Source organism: Pongo pygmaeus, chromosome 19 (assembly GCF_028885625.2).
Source record: "Pongo pygmaeus isolate AG05252 chromosome 19, NHGRI_mPonPyg2-v2.0_pri, whole genome shotgun sequence".
Classification (NCBI taxonomy): domain Eukaryota; kingdom Metazoa; phylum Chordata; class Mammalia; order Primates; family Hominidae; genus Pongo; species Pongo pygmaeus.
In genome coordinates this window covers 47,556,151-47,577,276 of record NC_072392.2, presented here as the reverse complement: position 1 = coordinate 47,577,276, position 21,126 = coordinate 47,556,151, and the positions used below count along the sequence as shown (strand labels likewise).

At 39.3% G+C, this 21,126-nt stretch overlaps 1 protein-coding gene across 3 annotated transcripts in view; it reads left to right on the top strand.

The window, feature by feature from the left end:
* NF1 (neurofibromin 1) overlaps positions 1–21,126 on the top strand; it is a 282,604-nt gene that overhangs the window by 70,367 nt on the left and 191,111 nt on the right. For all 3 annotated transcript variants that reach the window (XM_063656134.1, XM_054459933.2, XM_054459932.2), the window contains exons 5-7: positions 4,702–4,808; positions 20,240–20,307; positions 20,532–20,607. In XM_063656134.1, coding sequence (XP_063512204.1) covers positions 4,702–4,808; positions 20,240–20,307; positions 20,532–20,607 — 251 coding nt within the window. The remainder of the gene's footprint in view (positions 1–4,701; positions 4,809–20,239; positions 20,308–20,531; positions 20,608–21,126) is intronic.

The following is a 21,126-nucleotide window of genomic DNA, read 5'->3' as shown; positions in this document are numbered from 1 at the left end:
TAAAAATAAGCAACTTTTGTTTATTTCCTGAATCTAGTTCACTGTTGCCAGAATAGAAACCAAGTGTCTAAAATTTTATTAGCTTTCAGAGGACAGACCGCTCAGAAATGGCATATATGAAATAACATTGTTTCAGACAACTGCATTTTCAGTTTCATTTAGCTTGTGTTAGAAATAGGAGCTGATCTTATTGAAGGATCACTCACCTAAAAGACCATTATGATGGTTTAGTTTAGGTGGGAACATCTTATGCTGTCATTGTCATAGTCATTGTCATTATTATAGTATTAGGTGACTTAAAATATGTGTGTGGCTTGAATGGCAGTTCTTTCTAAAGATTGATTTTATATTTTATGTATAATAGATGAATCAGTATCATGAAGATGTTTTGTGTTTCCATTCTCCCCGTCAATGTTTCTCCTTTAAGATTAAGATTTGGTTTTTATATTTCTGACCTTTACTTTTCTTTAGGGGAAGATAGGCTATAGATTTATTCATTTTATGTTTTTGAGACACAGTCTCTCTCTGTCACCTAGTCTGGAGTGCAGTGATGTGAACATGTCTCACTGCAGCCTCGACCTCCTGGGCTCAAGAGATCCTCCCACCTCAGCCTCTTGAGTAGGCGGGACTACAGGCACATGCCATCATGCCCGGCTAGTTTCTTTAATTTTTTTGTAGAGACAGGGTCTTGCCATGTTGCCCAGGCTTGTCTTGAACCCCTGGGCTCAAGGGATCCTCCTGCCTTGGCCTCCCAAAGTATTGGGATTACGGGGTGTGAGCTACCATGCCTGGCTGGCTATAAATCTTAAGATAGCTTTATTTTTCTCTGGGAGTATACCATTTTCTGTGGCTCATAGTATTTATGTAGCGGAATAACTGCTTTCTCCACAGAATTACTCCACAAATGCAGTTGATCTAGTTGTTTTGTAGTGAGAAGGTGCTTCAGAATATCTAATTTGATATACCACCGGAAGCAGAAAACTCAATGACTTTAAAAGTCATTTGGTTCTTTACAGTTTACTATTTGGTTCTATACAAATCTGTTCGTTATGGTTTCTTACTCTTTTTTTAAAAAATAGTTTTCAGTTTTTTTATATGTCTCTGATCATTTAAAACGTATTTTACGTTCTCTTTAGTATTGTTTAATATTGATTTGTTTGTGCTGATTGGTTCATAGTGAATTGTTTCATCTCAGTTTTGGAATCCTTGATTGCAAAGTTATCTTTAGTGTGGCCTGTATTTTCTTTGAGAGTCCTTGTAGCCTTGGGCTGAGGGAGTGTTCTAGTGATGGTTTTGCATTTGCATTTGCCAGGTGCCCAGTTCTGGAGCTATTTTTTTCTTAATTTCTCAGTCCCAGCCTGTATGGGCAGTATAAATTTGAACCCTAAACTCTTAGAAGGTAAACAGCTCTAGGTGACTTTTTTCAGTTTATCCAAAGTTTAGGCAGAGCAGGTAAGCTTCTTTGTGCTGGTAGGTTTTTTTCTGTTTTTCTTTTTGTGGGGAGTGGGGGCGGCAGGGGGAGTGCATTGTTCTTTCTAGTTCATGTTTTATGCAGGGCCCAAGTTAGAATCCTGAATTATTAGGGTACAAGGCTTTATATCCAGTCCCCATGTGGATGTTAAGCCCCAAGCTCCTAGGTTAAGGAGATCAAAAACCTCACTCATCTTTCCTTTGTTGCAGGGCCGGGTCATGTACTCGTGCAGTTAACTCTCTGGTTTTCAGTTTCCTTCTTCTTTTCTGGACCTATACATTTAAAATATCTTTCAGTATGCCTAGTCTTTCTAGATGTTTTAGTGATAGGTTTTCTACTCTTCATTTCTTTTGCTCAGACTACCCTTTATTTGATTTCTCTGCTTTGGAAATGATGTTTAACCTTCACAAAATACCTGCTCCCTATAAGGGTACCAGACTATAAAAGGGACAAAATTTTTCTCCCATTTTTCACAAACAACCACAAGAGTCAACTTTTCAGAAGTTGGTGTTGCTGATCTATGATGTTGTGTTTTCTAAGGAGCCGTACTCCATATTTCTATGCTCTTTGCAGCAGCTGTGGAATTTTTAGCATTGAGGACAACCTCATTCCCAGCTTGAAATGCTGAGCTTTTCTTACCCTGATGATAGGAAGAGAGTTCATGTAAGTGCTTAGAATAGTTGTACTGTTAGCTGTAGTCTAATTAAAGCTAAAGTGAGTGAAAGGAGAATTTGAGAAGGAAGAATAGGATTGATTACATTCTTATCAACTGAAGGTTTAGTGTGATGATTAATAACTCCTTTGCAAATTGCACTAAATGATTGAAATTCAAATTAATACGTATAAATTATAAGACCATATAGTATTTGTGCCTTTTCACCATATCTCTATTGCTGCATTTATAAAAGTTTACAATTTAATTGTGCTGCTTATATTTTTGATGTCTATTAATATGAATAATGAGTATGCCTCATTAGGTAGCATAATATAATAGATTAGCAATACCAACTTTTGAAAATCTGAGCGCTGTGGTTTTTGGTGTGAAATGGAAGAAAAGTTTAATTTTATTAACATTTAGGCTAAGTGAATTTCTTTTATCAGTTTAAAAATATCTACATATTTGTTAAGTGTTAAATGTTTCTACATTTGTGATAACTTCATATTCAACATAAGAGAAGCTGGGGTTTAAACAGATATTCCTGTCCTTATAAGCTTACGTTCTACTGTGAAATAGGGATATTAAGCAAATAATTACATAAATACATGTACAAACTGTGAAAAGTGCAGTGAAAAAAGGCTTACTCGGTTTTCAAATACAAAGTAAATGTACCCTGTGAATATAAAGTTTCATTCGTGTTTCAAAAATCTAGTTGATAAAAGTAGAAGTTAGTAAAATCAAGTTTACTTATTATAGTTTTAGTTTTAATTCAAATTATACTTTTACTTGTAATTGGAAATATGAATTTTTAAAACTATTCATTGTGGAAAAATTAAAAAATACACATAGAATAGTACTTCAAATCCCCATGCATCTCTTACCCTGCTTTAACTGTTTCCGGCATGCTATGGTTTCTCTTTCTCCCTTTTCAGTAATTTAAAGCAAACCCCAGATGTCATTTCACCTGTAAATATTTCAGTATATATCTCTAATAAGTAGATTTTTAAGCATTTAACTATAATATTGTCATACCTATCAAGAATCATAATTCCTTAATATCATGCATTGCCAAATTTGTGGTTTTTTTCATTATCTCAGAAATGGCTTTTTTATTTGTTTTGTTCAAATTAAGATACAAACAGGATGCATACTTTGGAATTGGTTGATATTTCTCCTGAGCCTCTGTTAATCAGTATCATTTCTTCATTTCTTCACCTTGCTCTCCATTTTTTCCCATGCTGTTTATTTGTTGGACTGCGTTATTTGCCTTTCTACATTCTGTATTTGGGTTTCATTGGATTCAGGTTCATTTGGCTGGGGGGGACAAGAATACTTTACTGATGATGCTATGTGGTTCCTAATGAATCACATCAGGAAACATGTCTTATTATTGACTTTTAATGTTATGATCAGTGATTGGATTTCGATGTTATCAGCATTATGCATTCATTATACAGTTTCCCATAAATTTTTACCTAATGTTTTTAGTAATCACTGATGATCACTGCCTGGATTCCACTTCATTGGGGGCTGCAAAATGAAAAGTTTTCCATTCTGTCGTTCATTCTTTATTTTAAAATTGTGACTTCTATGAAAGATTTTTGCTTCATTGTGTGTTTAGTTATCTTGCAATACAGTCCATGTAGGGAATGCAGGATACAGACTTAACTTTCATTATTCGTTATCAGAATGAGTTGGTACCCTAACAGTTGCAAAAGGTTACCCATGAAGTTTTTTCTTTCAATATTATAACAGGCTCGTGTATTTTAATTTATTGTATGTGTTTCCATTGTAGACATAATTCTTTTGATCCTCAGATTATCCCATTTTTGGCAGTTGAGATGCCTAAAGTGCATACCTGTGGATATTTGACATGATTCTGATAGTTGTTGATAGTTTCCTTGTTTTCAAGCCCAAGGTGACCTGCCCTCACCTTGTATATCTCTTGCCCCCATCCTGGAATTAACTAATTTTCCCAAAGAACCCTGGCCGAAAGTCGGAAATATTATTTAGACACCTCAATCTTAAGGATAAGGATGCTACGATGCTACGTTTACTGGATTATCATGGTTTCTTTTATCATATCCCTTGTTAGTTATGTTCCTTTAGGTTTTTATAAGAAATATTTTTATATGCCTTATTTTTATATGTGTCTTTACTCTTATGAACTCATCTTTGGGGGAAGAATTTGTTGAATTCAGAATTTAGAGATACCCTAAGACTTTTTTTGTTTTTGTTTTTTTTAAGAGATAGGGCCCACTCTGTTACTCAGGCTGAAGTACAGTGGTGTGATCACAGCTCATTGCAGCTTCAAACTTCTAGGCTCAAGAGATCCTCCTCCCTTAGCCTCCTGAGTAGCTGGGCCTATAGGTGTGTGCCATCATGCCCAGCTAATTTTTGTATTTTTTTTAGAGATGATGTCTTGCTATGTTGCCCAGTTTGGTCTTGAACTCCTGGCCTCAAGTGATCCTCCTGCCTTGGCCTCCCAAAATGCTGGGATTACAGGTGTGAGATACCACACCTGTCCCCTAATACTTGATTTGATGAGTTATTTTTGGTTTTTACTTTTTAGGTTACAGGAATTAACTGTTTGTTCAGAAGACAATGTTGATGTTCATGATATAGAATTGTTACAGTATATCAATGTGGATTGTGCAAAATTAAAACGACTCCTGAAGGGTAAGTTTAAATGTATAATATATCTGAAAAAAATCACTGGGTCAAAAACCAGTATCATGAATGTACTAATTATATTAATTGTGCTGAACTAGAACACCAAACTGGATTTTATAATGACATTTCCTTGTGAAATAACCAGTAATACATATGGTTAATTATTTTTCAATCTTCGAAAATAATGCAGTAGAGAAAATGAGCATTTTAAATCTTGGCAATGGAAAGTTTTGCTTAACTACAATTTTTGTTTTCAATACAGAGAATGCAAGGGTGCTATTATTTTTCTGGAATTTGATCTCTCAAGGGTGGCTATAGGTTATAGAAGCTATCTGTTTAGCTATTGTAGCGCTTTACAAAGATTGTCTGTAGTAGGATATCAAAGTTATATTGCAGAATGGAACGAGGAGACTGTGATGTTATGGTGAGAGGATGAATTGAGCCAGAGATTTCATTTCTGATATTTCTGTTTTCAGCTCTCTTACTGTCTGACTTTACAGCATTACAAAGTCCCTTAACCTTCCATTGCCTAGTTTTGTCTCCTTGTAGAACATGTCAGTAGTAGTTCCACATGGGGATATTATAACACCTAATATGTGACTTTAAAGCTTGGGAAGTACTTTACATGATTATGTGGCTTGAAATAAACGATCAGAAGGAACTGAGATATATTCTGTAGTAAGCAGTGATGTGTTAATGTAAATCAGATACCAATGAGTATTCATAAACTGAGTATGATCCAAAGGAATTGAGATAAATTCTGTGGTAAGCAGTGATGTATTCATGTAAATCAGATATCAATGAGTATTCATAAACTGAGTATGAATATCTAAATTTAATTTTACAAAAAAAGTTTTTTAGTTTTTGGCATTATTAGACCCTGGCTAATTTAGATATGAAACCTTATACAGTTCACACATATTTTTATTTGTAACTTAAGGAATTGTCAAACAATAATATTTTTAATATCTGACCTAAAACAGATTGAATTATATTAGCTTCAGAAACGTCAGTTCTGCAATGTAGTTTTCAAAATACCTGGTTTTGTTTTCTTAATATTTGCTTTAAACTCAATAACTGTCTCACCAGAGATGTAAAAAGGCAATACCTATGTAGAGGAATAATACAAAGCTGTGTTCTATTCATATTACCCTTGTTTATAATTTATGATTTTAGGTCATTACCATTGTGAAACCAAGCAACAATTAATTCAGTAACTAATAAAGGAAAATATAGGGATGATTTTAGCTGTTATGCCAAGATACAAACATGTGGACAGCAATTATTTTAGATTATAATAAACCACCATTGAATTAATAGTTGAGATTTGCAAGATTTTAATATCTATTAAGCGTTGAGCAGTTGAGGAAATGAATGGTAAAATTTAGAGATCTCTATGAATTAAAGTTAAGAAGTATTAGTGGGATTTTATGATTTTTCATAACTATTCAGTGATGTTTTGGAAACAAGTCTAGTCCAGGTTGCCTGTGAATAGATGTTTAAAACAATAGAAATGTTCAATCCATAATAATTAATTGAAATGGCTCTTCTGTCCAAATAAGAGAAACTAATTGAATGTGTGGATAAATGACTTTCTTTTATACTGAAGTAACTTTCCCATTGAATGCAGCTCCCTCATGAACATAAATTTAGAGTATATGCTGATAAATGTATAAAGTATAAAACCAATATTAAATAGGCCAGCAAAATATGGCTCTTGGTGACAGTAGTAAAAGGAATGCACCCTTTCAGTAATGAGTAGTAAAGGTAGTAATGTGTTTTAAATACAATTCAACAAGCCTTTGTTGAGAAACTATGTATAAGAAGCCATGCTAAGTGCTGGGATTACAAAAATTAATAAAATGGAATCTGTCCCTAAGGAGCTCATGGCATGGTTTATGAGACAAGTGATGTCATTATCAAGTTATTTGCAAAAAAAAACTATGATAAACTCAAATAGGGTGAGCGTAAAGTTAGAGAGGAAGTATATATTTGTTTGAGGGGATGAGAGATGAGCAAGATGTGAAGGTACAAGAATAGGTCAGGTCCCTCTCCCTCTCCCTCTCCCTCTTCGGTCTCCCTCTCCTTCTTTTTTCGGTCTCCCTCTCCTTCTTTTTTCGGTCTCCCTCTGTTGCCAAAGCTGGACTGTACTGCCGTGATCTCGGCTCGCTGCAACCTCCCTGCCTCGGGCTCCTGTGATTCTCCTGCCTCGGCCTGCCGAGTGCCTGGGATTGCAGGCGCGCGCCGCCACGCCTGACTGGTTTTTGTATTTTTGGTGGAGACGGGGTTTCGCCGTGTTGACCAGACTGGTCTCCAGCTCCTGGCCTGGAGTGATCTGCCCGCCTCGGCCTCCCGAGGTGCTGGGATTGCAGACGGAGTCCCGCTCACTCAATGCTCAATGTTGCTCAGGCTGGAGTGCAGTGGCGTGATCTCGGCTCGCTACAACCTCCACCTCCCAGCCCCCTGCCTTGGCCTCCTAAAGTGCTAAGATTACAGCCTCTGCCCAGCCGCCCCCTCTGGGAAGTGAGGAGCGCCTCTGCCCGGCCACCCCGTCTGGGAAGTGAGGAGCGCCTCTGCCCCGCCGCCCATCGTCTGGGAGGTGAGGAGCGCCTCTGCCCGGCCGCCCCGTCTGGGAAGTGAGGAGGACCTCTGCCCGGCCGCCTCGTCTGGGAGGTGAGGAGCGCCTCTGCCAGGCCGCCCCGTCTGGGAGGTGAGGAGTGCCTCTGCCTGGCTGCCACCCCGTCTGGGAGGAAGTGAGGAGAGCCTCCGCCCAGCCGCCCCGTCTGGGAGGTGAGGAGCGCCTCCGCCCGGCCGCCCCGTCTGGGAGGTGAGGAGCGCCTCCGCCCGGCCGCCCCGTCTGGGAGGTGAGGAGCGCCTCCGCCCGGCCGCCCCGTCTGGGAGGTGAGGAGCGCCTCTGCCCGGCCGCCCCGTCTGGGAGGTGAGGAGCGCCTTTGCCTGGCCGCCCCGTCTGGGAAGTGAGGAGCGCCTCTGCCTGGCTGCCCCGTCTGGGAAGTGAGGATCGCCTCTGCCTGGCCGCCCCCTCTGGGAGCTGAGGAGCGCCTCTACCCGGCCACCCATCGTCTGGGATGTGAGGAGCGCCTCTGCCCGGCCGTCCCGTCTGGGATGTGAGGAGCGCCTCTGCCCGGCCGTCCCATCTGGGAAGTGAGGAGCGCCTCTGCCCAGCCGCCCTGTCTGGGAGGTGTACCCAACAGCTCCGAAGAGACAGCGACCATCGGGAGCGGGCCATGAGGACGATGGCAGTTTTGTTGAAAAGAAGTGGGGGAAGTGTGGGGAAAGGAAGGAGAGATCAGATTGTTGCTGTGTCTGTGTAGAAAGAGGTGGGCATAGGAGACTCCATTTTGTTCTGACTAGGAGAAATTCTTCTGCCTTGGGATGCTGTTGATCTATGGCTTTTCCCCCAGCCCCGTGCTCTCTGAAACATGTGCTGTGTCAACTCAGGGTTAAATGGATTAAGGGCGGTGCAAGATGTGCTTTGTTAAACAGATGCTTGAAGGCAGCATGCTCTTTAAGAGTCATCACCACTCCCTAGTCTCAAGTACCCAGGGACACAAACGCTGCAGAAGGCCGCAGGGACCTCCGCCTAGGAAAACCAGAGACCTTTGTTCATGTGTTTATCTCCTGACCTTCTCTCCACTATTATCCTATGACCCTCCCATATCCCCCTCTCCGAGAAACACCCAAGAACGATCAATAAATACTTAATAAAAAAAAAAGGAAGAAAGGGAGGGAGGGAGGGAAGGAAGGAAATAAGAGAAGGAAGGAAAATATATCACAATGACTATTGAAAATTGAGAAATAAATATTGATTGGAAAATGTAAAAAAAAAAAAAAGATAAAATGTTAGCCTCACTTGTAATCAATAAAACAATGAGATATCTCTTTGTTTATCCAATTAATGATGATTAAAAAGAATGATAATACTCAGTGTTGTTGAGGGTGGAAGTAGTCTCATAGCTGACTGGTAAGAGCATAAAAAAGGCACAACTTTTCTGGGAGGCAATTTGCCAAGATATAAGAAAACCCTCAAGACTGGTTTTCTTGCAGAGATACCAAGACTGGTATCTCTGGTGTAAAAATTCAATTTCTAGTATTTATTTTTTAGAAATAATCAGAAAAAGGTTGAAGGATAAATACACAATTTTGGCAGTATTATTTATAAAGACTAATAATGTTTAACAAAATTCAATGATAGCCTGGGAGTGGTGGCTCACGCATGTGGTCCCAGCGCTTTGGGAAGCCAAGGCAGGAGGATTGTTTGAGTTCAGGAGTTCAAGACCATCCTGGGCAACACAACAAGACTTCCTTTTTACTAAAAATCGCAAACATTAGCCGGGCCTGGTGGTGCGCCTCTAGTCCCAGCTACTCAGGAGGCTGAGGCTGGAGGATCGCTTGAGCCCAGGAGATTGAGGCTGCAGTGAGCTATGATTACACCACTACACTCCAGCCTAAAAAACTCAATGATGTGCTAGGTGTGGTAGCTCACGCCTGTAATCCCAGCACTTTGGGAGGCCGAGGCGGGCAGATCATGAGGTCAGGAGTTCGAGACCAGCCTGGCCAACATGGTGAAACCCCATCTCTACTAAAAATACAAAAAATTAGCTGGGCATGGTGGCACGTGCCTGTAATCCCAGCCACTTGGGAGGCTGAGGCAGGAGAATTGCTTGAACCCAGGAGGCGGAGGTTGTGGTGAGCGGAGATCCCGCCATTGCACTCCAGCCTGGGTGACAGAGCAAGATTCCATCTCAAAAGAAAAAAGAAAAAAAAACTCAGTGATGACATGTTATGATACTTCTATACATTGTAAAAGTGTGCAATCATTTGAAATTATATCTACCCAGAAAGAAATCCACAGTTCTACCAATAAAGCAGGTTCTTAAATAGTATGCATCATTTGACCCCCCACATTTTTAAAAATTGTATAATTAAAGATATGAGTGTTTACAGAAAAGAATATCGAAATGTTAGTAGTGGCAGAATTATGGATGCTTGTTTCTATTTGTCTTCCAGTATTTTTATTTTATTTAATAAAGATGTATTGCTTATGCAAAAAAAAAAAAAAAAAAGAATAGGTCAGATCATTTTAATAAAAATATGGCCAGGCCTGGTGGCTCACACATGTAATCCCCACAGTTTGGGGAAGCTGAAGCAGGAGGATTGCTTGAGCCGGGGCAACATAGAGAGACCCCCATCTCTACAAAAAAATAAAAATATTAGCTGGATGTGGTGACACGCACCTGTAGTCCCAGCTACTTGGGAGGCTGAGGTGGGAGGATCACTTGAGCCCAGGAAGAGGTTGAGGCTGCAGTAAGCTGTGATCGTGCCACTGCATTCCAGCCTGGGTAACAGAGTGAGATCCTGTCTCTGTCTGTCTCTCTGTCTCTCTGTCTCTCTCTCTCTCTCTCTCTCTCGATACACCTATCTGTATATAGATAGATCTGGATATATACATATAGATTGATATATCTATAGATATATCTGTATCTTGATAGATATATGGAGAGAGAGAGAGAGAAACATTTGTTACATTTTCAGTCTGCGCCGGGCCTTGCGCTATGCAGTTTGCATGCCTTTTCTCATCAATTCTTACAATAACCCTGTGACGCAATACTAGTATTAATATTATCATCTCTTGTGTAGATGAGGAAACTGAGGCCTAAGTAAATTTCCAAAGTCACAGAGCTAGTAATTGTTCAGTAAAGATTGAGTTCACATCTGCTCATAGAACCAAAATACTTGACTGCGCACTGTTGTGCTTATGAGTTACGAAGCTTTATTTTAGTGACCCTGGGAAGTGATAGAAAGGCTTTGAGGTAGAGAATACCTTAATCAGTATTTTATTTTAGATATACCCCTTTGCTTGAAATTTGCAGGATGGCTTGGTAGAGGGTTACCTGAAATTCTGGGACTTGGTTATGCAGTAATACAAATAAAAAATGAGAGTTGTGGAGATCCAGATGATGGAATGGGGTAGGGTAAGGATGGGGACCAGTTTGATCGGTATTTAAAGAAGTGGAGGCTGGGCGCGGTGGCTCACGCCTATAATCCCAGCACTTTGTCAGGCTAAGGTGGGCAGATCGCTGAGGTTAGGAGTTTGAGACCAGCCTGGCCAACGTGGTGAAACTCTGTCTCCACTAAAAATACAAAAAACAGGCCGGGCACGGTGGCTCACGCCTGTAATCCCAGCACTTTGGGAGGCTGAGGTGGGTGGATCACGAGGTCAGGAGACCATCCTGGCTAACACGGTGAAACACTGTCTCTACTAAAAATACAAAAAATTAGCCGGGCGTGGTGGTAGGCGCCTGTAGTCCCAGCTACTTGGGAGGCTGAGGTAGGAGAATGGCATGAACCCGGGAGGCAGAGCTTGCAGTGAGCCGAGATTGTGCCACTGCACTCCATCCTGGGCAACAGAGTGAGACTCCATCTCTAAATAAATAAATAAAATAAAATAAAAATACAAAAAATTAGCCAGGCGTGGTGGCACACACCTGTTATCCCAGCTACTTGGGTGGCCGAGGCACAGCAGAATCGCTTGAGCCTGGGAGACGGAGGTTGTAGTGGGCCGAGATCACACCATTGAACTCCAGCTTGGGCAACAAGACCGAAACTCCATCTAAAAAAAAAAAAAAAAGAAATGGACTACATAGCATTTGGTAGTCAATTTAGATATATGAGGTTAGAGAGTTATCACCAAATATTACAGAATAAGCTGGTTAGAACAGAAAAGGGAAGGAAAGGTTGATGGCAGAAGAGAGGGGTTGACCAGGAAAATGATAAATTCAGTTTTAGATCTTCTGAGTTTGAGATATTAGTACGATGTCCAACAAGAAACTTGTAGAACTGAAAGATACTTACTTTGGCTTTGAGAATAGATTATGGTATATAACACATTTAAGATGTCATAAAGGTAAAGTTGTTGCTAAAGAGCACTGTGAAGAGTAATGTCATTATTTGGAAATCAGTGGAGGGTGAGAGCAAAGAGAATTCAAAGGGGTACTTTTAAAAACTGATTTGGAGAGTTACTTATTTGCAAGTCCAGAAAAAAGACTCATCTCTCTCTTAGACACTTACATAGATGTAATAAAAACCTTTATCCCTTCATTAAAAGTCAACAGGAGAAGTTCTTTGCTGAGGGACCATTGCCAGTAAAATCGTTTATAGACGGGTCATTTTTTCCAGACATAAATCTTTTTCTAGATGTGGACAGTAAACTTATAGAAGAAGAAATTAAAATACCCAATATATTTATATGGAGAAGTGTTTACTGTTACTTGCGTTAAAATGCAGTCTACTATTTTGAACACTCCAATTAACAAAATAAAATGAACATGCTTTTATGATGACAAAGATAGGATGAAGGCACTTTCGTATGCTGCTTGGTGATAGCAGCATTTGGCCCAACCCTAGTGAAAGGCAGCTTGGTAATCTTTATCAAGGGCCCTAAAAATATTCATCTCTTTGACTGGACACTTCTAGAGATTCCTTATCTTAAATAAGTAGTGATGTGGGAAAAGATTTTGATATAAAAATATTTATTAATGTTATTTATAATAGTGAAATAACAGAAATAACTTCAGTGTTAAAACTGGAAAACATTAAATAACCAGTGACTTAATATAGTGACTTAAATATTATGAGGGACATCAAAGCATACTGAAAAGACCTTGGTTTTAAAGCCCAATTCAATCATTTATTAGATCTGTAACCTTAGACACACAGTTTGTTCATCTGTAATATTCTGAAAGCATTAAGATTCCAAAAGAATTAAGTGTATCATACTAAAAATACATGATATGTTTTAATTGTTTGTGTAATAGTTACTATTGCATATAGAGCCATCAAAAATAGGCCAGGCACAGTGGCTCACACCTGTAATCCCAGCACTTTGGGAGGCTTATGTGGGCGGATCACAAGGTCAGGTGTTCAAGACCAGCCTGACCAACATGGTGAAACCCTGTCTCTACTAAAAATACAAAAATTAGCTGGGTGTAGTGGTGCACACCTGTAATCCCAGCTACTGGGGAAGCTGAAGCAGGAGAATTGCTTGAACCTGGGAGACGGAGGTTGCAGTGAGCCAACATTGCGCCATTGCACTCCAGCCTAAGCGACAGAGCGAGACTCCATCTCAAAAAAAAAAGAGTTTTTACTGATACAGAAATAATTAGGGATACTATGAAAAAGAACAGGTTTGATGTAGCCTATATAATCTCAGTTATGTTAAATATATTTGTTTTCTACATGCATAGGAAAAGTGGTAGAAGTAAAACGACCAGATGTTAACTGTGATTGTCTCTGAATGATAGAATCATTGATGGTTTTAAAAATTTCCCGTGAACACTTGTGCTTTTGCTTTTTTTTTTTGACAGAGTCTTGCTCTGTCGCTCAGGCTGGCATGCAGTGACATGATTATAGTACACTGTAGCCTTGAAATCCTGGGCTCAAGCTATCTTCCCACTCCTGCTTTCGAAAGTGCTCAGATTATAGGTGTGAGCCATCAGGCCTGGCCCTGTATATGTTTTCTAAATTTTTTTTATTATACTTTAAGTTCTGGGGTACATGTGTAGAACATGCAGGTTTGTTACATAGGTGTCCATGTGCCATGGTGGTTTGCGGCACCCATCAACCCATCATCTACCTTAGGTATTTCTCCTAATGCTATCCCTTCCCCCGCCCCTCACCCCCCAAGAGGCACCGATGTGTGATGGTCCTCTCCCTGTGTACATGTGTTCTTATTGTTCATCTCCCACTTATGAGTGAGAACATGTGGTGTTTAGTTTTCTGTTCTTGTGTTTGCTGAGAATGATGGTTTCCAGCTTCATCCATGTCCCTGCAAAGGACATGAACTTATCCTTTTCTATGTCTGTATAGTATTCTGTGGTTATATGTGCCACATTTTCTTTATCCAGTCTATCATTGATGGGCATTTGGGTTGGTTCCAAGTCTTTGCTGTTGTGAACAGTGCTGCAGTAAACATACATGTGCATGTGTCTTTATAGCAGAATGATTAGTAATCCTTTGGGTATATACCCAGTAATGGGATGGCTGGGTCAAATGGTATTTCTAGTTCTAGATCCTTGAGGAATCGCCACACTGTCTTCCACAATGGTTGAACTAATTTACAGTCCCACCAACAGTGTAAAAGTGTTCCTATTTCTCCACATTCTCTGCAGCATCTTTTGTGTCCTGACTTTTTAATGATCGCCATTCTAACTGGCGTGAGATGGTATCTCATCATGGTTTTGATTTGCATTTCTGTAATGACCAGTGATAATGAGCTTTTCTTTATATGTTTGTTGTCTTCTTTTGAGAAGTGTCTGTTCATATCCTTCATCCACTTTTTAATGGGGTTGTTTGTGTTTTTCTTGTAAATTTAAGTTATTTGTAGATTCTGGTTATTAGCCCTTTGTCAGATGGGTAGATTGCAAAAATTTCTCCCATTCTGTAGGTTGCCTGTTCACTCCGATGGTAGTTTCTTTTGCTATGCAGAAGCTCTTTAGTTTAATTAGATCCCATTTGTCAATTTTGGCTTTTGTTGTCATTGCTTTTGGTGTTTTAGTCATGAAGTCTTTCCCCATGCCTGTGTCCTGAATGGTATTGCCTAGGTTTCTTTCTAGGGTTTTTATGGTTTTAGGTCTAATTAAGTCTTTAATCCATCTCGAGTTAATTATTGTATAAGGTGTAAGGAAAGGGTCCAGTTTCAGTTTTCTGCATATGGCTAGCCAGTTTTGCCAATACCATTTTTTAAATGGGGAATCCTTTCCCCATTGCTTGTTTTTGTCAGGTTTGTCAAAGATCAGATGGTCGTAGATGTGTGGTGTTATTTCTGAGCCTCTGTTCTGTTCCATTGGTCTATGTATCTGTTTTGGTACCAGTACCATGCTGTTTTGGTTACTGTAGCCTTGTATAGTTTGAACTCAGGTAGTGTGATTCCTCCAGCTTTGTTCTTGTTGCTTAGGATTGTCTTGGTTATGCGGGCTCTTTTCTGGATTCATAGGAAATTTAAAGTAGTTTTTTCTAATTCTGTGAAGAAAGTCAGTGGTAGTTTGATGGGGATAGCGTTCAATCTATAAATTGCTTTGGGCATTATGACCATTTTCACGATATTGATTCTTCCTATCAATGAGCATGGAATGTTTTTCCATTTGTTTGTGTCCTCTCTGGCTGGCATCTAGCAGGTGCCCCTCTGGGACAAAGCTTCCAGAGGTAGGAACAGGCAGCAATCTTTGTTGTTCTGCAGCCTCCGCTGGTGATACTCTGGCAAACAGGGTCTGGAGTGGACCTCCAGCAAACTCCAGCAGACCTGCAACAGAGGCTTCTGCCTGTTAGAAGGAAAACTAAGAAAGGAATAGTATCAACATCACCAACATCAAAGACCAAAGGTAGATAAAGCCACAAAAATGGGGAGAAACCAGTGCAAAAAGGCTGAAAAAAAACGAGCACACTTCTCCTCCAAAGGATCACAACTCCTTACCAGCAAGGGAACAAAACTGGACGAAGAATGAGTCTGATGAATTGACAGAAGTAGGCTTCACAAGATGGGTAGTAACAAACTCCTCTGAGCTAAAGGAACATGTTTGAACTCAATGCAAGGAAGCTAAGAACCTTGAAAAAGGGTTAGACGAATTGCTGACTAGAATAACCATCTTAGAGAAGAACATAAATGACCTGATGGAGCTGAAAAATACACCATGAGAACTTCGTGAAGCATACACAAGTATCAATAGCCAAATCAATCAAGCAGAAGAAAGGATATCAGAGATTGAAGATCAACTCAAATAAAGCGAGAAGACAAGATTAGAGAAAAAAGAGTGAAAAGAAACGAACAAAGCCTCCAAGAAATATGGGACTATGTGAAAAGACCAAATCTACATTTGGTTAGTGTACCTGAAAGTGATGGGGAGAATGGAACAAAGTTGGAAAACACTCTTCAGGATATTATGCAGGAGAACTTCCCCAACCTAGCAAGGCAGGCCAACATTCAAATTCAGGAAATACAGAGAACACTACAAAGATAATCCTCAAGAAGAGCAACCCCAAGACATATAATCGTCAGATTCACCAAGGTTGAAATGAAGCAAAAAATATTAAGGGCAGCCAGAGAGAAAGGTCGGGTTACCCACAAAGGGAAGCCCATCAGACTAACAGCGGATCTCTAGGCAGAAACCCTACAAGCCAGAAGAGAGTGGGGGCCAATATTCAACATTTTTTTTTTTTTTATGTCAGAAATTTTTATTTATTTAAAGTAACATTGGTTATTGATTAGACATATATCATTATGGTTTAGGGTATGAGATATAGTGTCCAATGCAGTATTACTGGTTTAATATATATCTACTTGTGGCAATAGTGAACAGTTTCAAGAGATGAATACATAATTTAAATGGGAGAATGACATAACTGCACTTTCATTTCAATGTCTGAGTTTGATAACCAAAAAGACTTGCATTTTTAGATAAACATTTTCTATTTCCCAAATCTCAAGACCTGGATACAAAATGTAGAGCTGCAGATTTAGGGCCCGAATGGCTGGAGTAGCAGCAGGTGTTACCTGCACATTTGTGAACGTTTTACCAAGAGAAAAAAGGGGAAAGTGGAGATTCTCATGTCTGCATGTGTACTCAATGAACACGTTACTCTGATTAGGTTTGTGGGCCCCATGGTCTCTGAATCAGTTTCAGGTCTGAAGATAACAAGAGTCATTGAGATAAAATGATTCATTGTTGCCCAGTGAAGTTGGTAGAAATTTGGTCTAGTCTCTCTAGAAGTGACTGTAGAGGACTATAGATACCAAATAGGCAGAAACAGTTCTGCCTGCATATTTAGGGGACAGCATGCACTTTGTTGCACAAGTGTGAGCTGACTGGAAGTCTGAGAGGGAAAGTCCCCTTTAGAGTAAATTCCGGTTGGCACCTTATGTGTTTATATCATGTCTGGTAATTATAGACAGTGTTTGGAAAAAATACTTAAAAGAATTTTCTCCAGCCCCAGAAAAACTCCACAATAGAACAGAAAGAAAACTGTTTCATGTGACATGCATCATAGTCAGTCTGCTTAAGGGACTGCAGAGACAGAATGATGGTCACCAAAATTAGTCCACAAGTAGAAGAATTTCCAGCACCATGTCATACATAGTTCATCCTAAATTCACATGGAGATAGAAGAGGCCATCTGTATATGCTAATTGTTCTTAAAGAAAAGAATTTTCATCCCAGAATTTCATATCCAGCCAAACTAAGCTTCATAAGCGAAGGAGAAATAAAATCCTTTACAGACAAGCAAATGCTGAGAGATTTTTGTCACCACCAGGCCTGCCTTACAAGAGCTCCTGAAGGAAGCACTAAGCATGGAAAGGAACAACCGGTACCAGCCACTGCAAAAACATAACAAATTGTAAAGACCATCTATGCTATGAAGAAACTGCATCAACTAATGGGCAAAATAACCAGCTAGCATCATAGTGACAAATTCACATGTAACAATATTAACCTTAAATGTAAATGGGCTAAATAACCAGCTAGCATCATAATAACAAATTCACACATAACACTATTAACCTTAAGTGTAAACGGGCTAAATGCCCCAATTAAAAAACACAGACTGGCAAATTGGATAAAGAGTCAAGACCCATCACTGTGCTGTATTCAGGAGACCCATCTCACATGCAAAGTTACACATAGGCTCAAAATAAAGGGTTGGAGGAAGATTTACCAAGCAAATGGAAAGCAAAAAAAAGTAGGGTTGCAATCCTAGTCTCTGATAAAACAGACTTTAAACCAACAAAAAAGATCAAAAGAGTCAAAGAAGGGTATTACATGTTGGTAAAGGGATCAATGCAACAAGAAGAGCTAACTACCCTAAATATATATGCACCCAATACAGGAACACCCAGATTCATAAAGCAAGTCCTTAGAGACCTACAAAGAGACTTAGACTCCCACACAATAATAATGGGAGACTTTAACACCCCACTGTCAACATTAGATCAACGAGACACAAAGTTAACAAGGATATCCAGGAGTTGAACTCAGCCCTGCACCAAGTGGACCTAATAGACATCTACAGAACTCTCCACCCCAAATCAACAGAATATATATTCTTCTCAGCACCACATTGCACTTATTCCAAAATTGACCACATAATTGGAATACAACACTCCTCAGCAAATGCCAAAGAATGGAAATCATAACAAAGTCTCTCAGACCACAGTGCAATCAAACTAGAACTCAGGATTAAGAAACTCACTCTAAACCACACAACTACATGAAAACTGAGCAACCTGCTCCTGAATGACTACTGGGAAGATAACGAAATGAAGGCAGAAATAAAGATGTTCTTTGAAACCAATGAGACAAATACACAACGTACCAAAACTTCTGGGATACATTTATAGCAGTGTGTAGAGGGAAATTTATAGCACTAAATGCCTCAAGATAAAGCAGGAAAGATCTAAAATTGACACCCTAACATCACAATTAAAAGAACTAGAGAAGCAAGAGGAAACAAATTCCAAAGCTAGCAGAAGACAAGAAATAACTAAGATCAGAGCAGAACTGAAGGAGAGAGAGACACGAAAAACCTTTCAAAAAATCAGTGAGTCTCCTGACCTCGTGATCTGCCGCCTTGGCCTCAGTGAAACCCCATCTCTACTAAAAATACAAAAAAATTAGCCAGGCATGGTGGCAGGCGCCTGTAGTCCCAGCTACTCGGGAGTCTGAGGCAGGAGAATGGCGTGCACCCAGGAGGCGGAACTTGCCAGTGAGCCAGGATCGTGCCACTGCACTCCAGTCTGGGCGACAGAGCAAGAATCTGTTTAAAAAAAAAAAATCAGTGAATCCAGGAGCCGGTTTTTTGAAAAGATCAACAAAATAGATAGACCACTAGCCAGACTCATAAAGAAGAAAGAGAGGAGAATCAAATAGACGCAATAAAAAATGATAAAAGGGATATCACCACTGATCCCACAGAAATACAAACTACCATCAGAGAATACTATAAACACCTCTATGCAAATAAACTGGAAAATCTAGCAGGAATGGATAAATTCCTGGACACATAGACCCTCCCAAGACTAAACCAGGAAGAAGTCGAATCCCTGAATAGACCAATAACAAGTTCTGAAATTAAGGCAATAATTAATAGCCTACCAACCAAAAAAAGTCCAGGACCAGATGGATTCACAGCCAGATTCAACCAGAGGAGGAGCTCGTACCATTCCTTCTGAAACTATTTCAAACAATAGAAAAAGAGTGAATCCTCCCTAACTCATTTTATGAGGCCAGCATCATGGTCATACCAAAACCTGGCAGAGACACAACAACAAGAGAAAATTTTAGGCTAATATCCCTGATGAACATCGATGTGAAAATCCTCAATAAAATAATGGCAAACTGAACCCAACAAGCACATCAAAAAGCTTGTTCACCATACGTATGTTTCAACATACGCAAATCAATGAAAGTAATCCATCACGTAAACAGAACCAATGACAAAAACCACATGATTATCTCAATAGATACAGAAAAGGCCTTTGATAAAATTCAACAGCCCTTCATGCCAAAAACTCTGAATAAACTAGGGGTTGATCAAACGTATCTCAAAATAATAAGAGCTATTTATGGCAAACCCACAGCCAATATCATACTGGATGGGCAAAAACTGGAAGGATTCCCTTTGAAAACTGGCACAAGACAAGGATGCCCTCTCTCACCACTCCTATTCAACATAATGTTGGAAGTTCTGGCCAGGGCAATCAGGCAAGAGAAAGAAATAAAGGGTATTCAGTTAGGAAAAGAGAAAGTCAAATTGCCTCTGTTTGCAGGTGACATGTTGTATGTTTAGAAAACCCCATCGTCTCAGCCCAAAATCTCCTTAAGCTGTTAAGCAACTTCAGCAAAGTCTCAGGATACAAAATCAATGTGCAAAAATCACAGGCATTCCTATACACCAATAACAGACAAACAGCCAAATCATGAGTGAACTCGCATTCATAACTGCTACAAAGAGAATAAAATACCTAGGAATCCAACTTAAAAGGGATGTGAAGGACCTCTTCAAGGAGAACTACAAACCACTGCTCTAAGAAATGAGAGGACACAAATGGAAAACCATTCCATGCTCATGGATAGGAAGAATCAATATCCTGTATGTGTTTTATACTTTTTTTTGAAAAAGCAAGTTATTAAAAACAAAAGAAAAAGCTCACAATCATTGACATCCAAGACATATTTGCTGTTTATGGAATTTTTCTTTCCTAGCAGACAGCTGTCAAGTTTTGGGTTTATGTTAGGTGTCTTTACCTTTCATTGCTTACAGATAATATTGGAGCAAAAGTAATACGTAAATGGAAAGTTATTTTGCTCTGAGTTGTATTTGTGTTAACCTATTCTAGAGTTAATTTTTAAAAATTGTTTTTTTTCCAGAAACAGCATTTAAATTTAAAGCCCTAAAGAAGGTTGCGCAGTTAGCAGTTATAAATAGCCTGGAAAAGGTAAGTTACAACCTCTATGGTATTAAAATTTTGTTTTTGGTGATAAAATTTGCTGTTGTTAGCATCCTGAATCAAAAAGTTATGACTTGAGTGATAGTTTCACATTAATTTTCAGGAAGAATACATTGTAATATTATTATGAAGGAAGTTAGAAGTTTGTGACATTTACTATATTACAAAAGATCACTGCTTTCATATAAAGACATGTGGTTCTTTATTTATAGGCATTTTGGAACTGGGTAGAAAATTATCCAGATGAATTTACAAAACTATACCAGATCCCACAGACTGATATGGCTGGTAAGGATACGATTGATTTTTTTTTTTTTTTTTTTGTCTTTTAAATGCCTACTTGTGACATAAAAATCTATCATCATTTTCCAAGTTATTTTTGTTATAAAGGTGCTTTTACATCTTCTATTGTCAACTGGTGTCAAATAGGAAATACTGCTTTTCTCTTACATTTCTAAATTACGCCCAACCCTCTTCCTTTCCTTGGAGCAAACAAAGTAGTTTGAAATGAAGGTCAGATCTTTAGAGTTGTGATAGGATGGGATGTTTGGCTCTTTGTTGTAGAGAAGCATGGGCTCTGAAGCTTTATTCTGTATTTAGGGAGATGTGTATAAAGTAGTAATATTCTCACCTATAATGTAAGACACAACTGCAAGGCAGAGAATACAGACTCCTGGAGAACTTTGGTAATTCTTTTTGGGAAGCTGTTCAGTCTTTGTTGCTTGGGTACATCACACTTTGCATAAGGCCCTGCACAGTGAGCCTGAATACACGATCATCCATTCTAAAATGTGAGCTTTTCCAGGG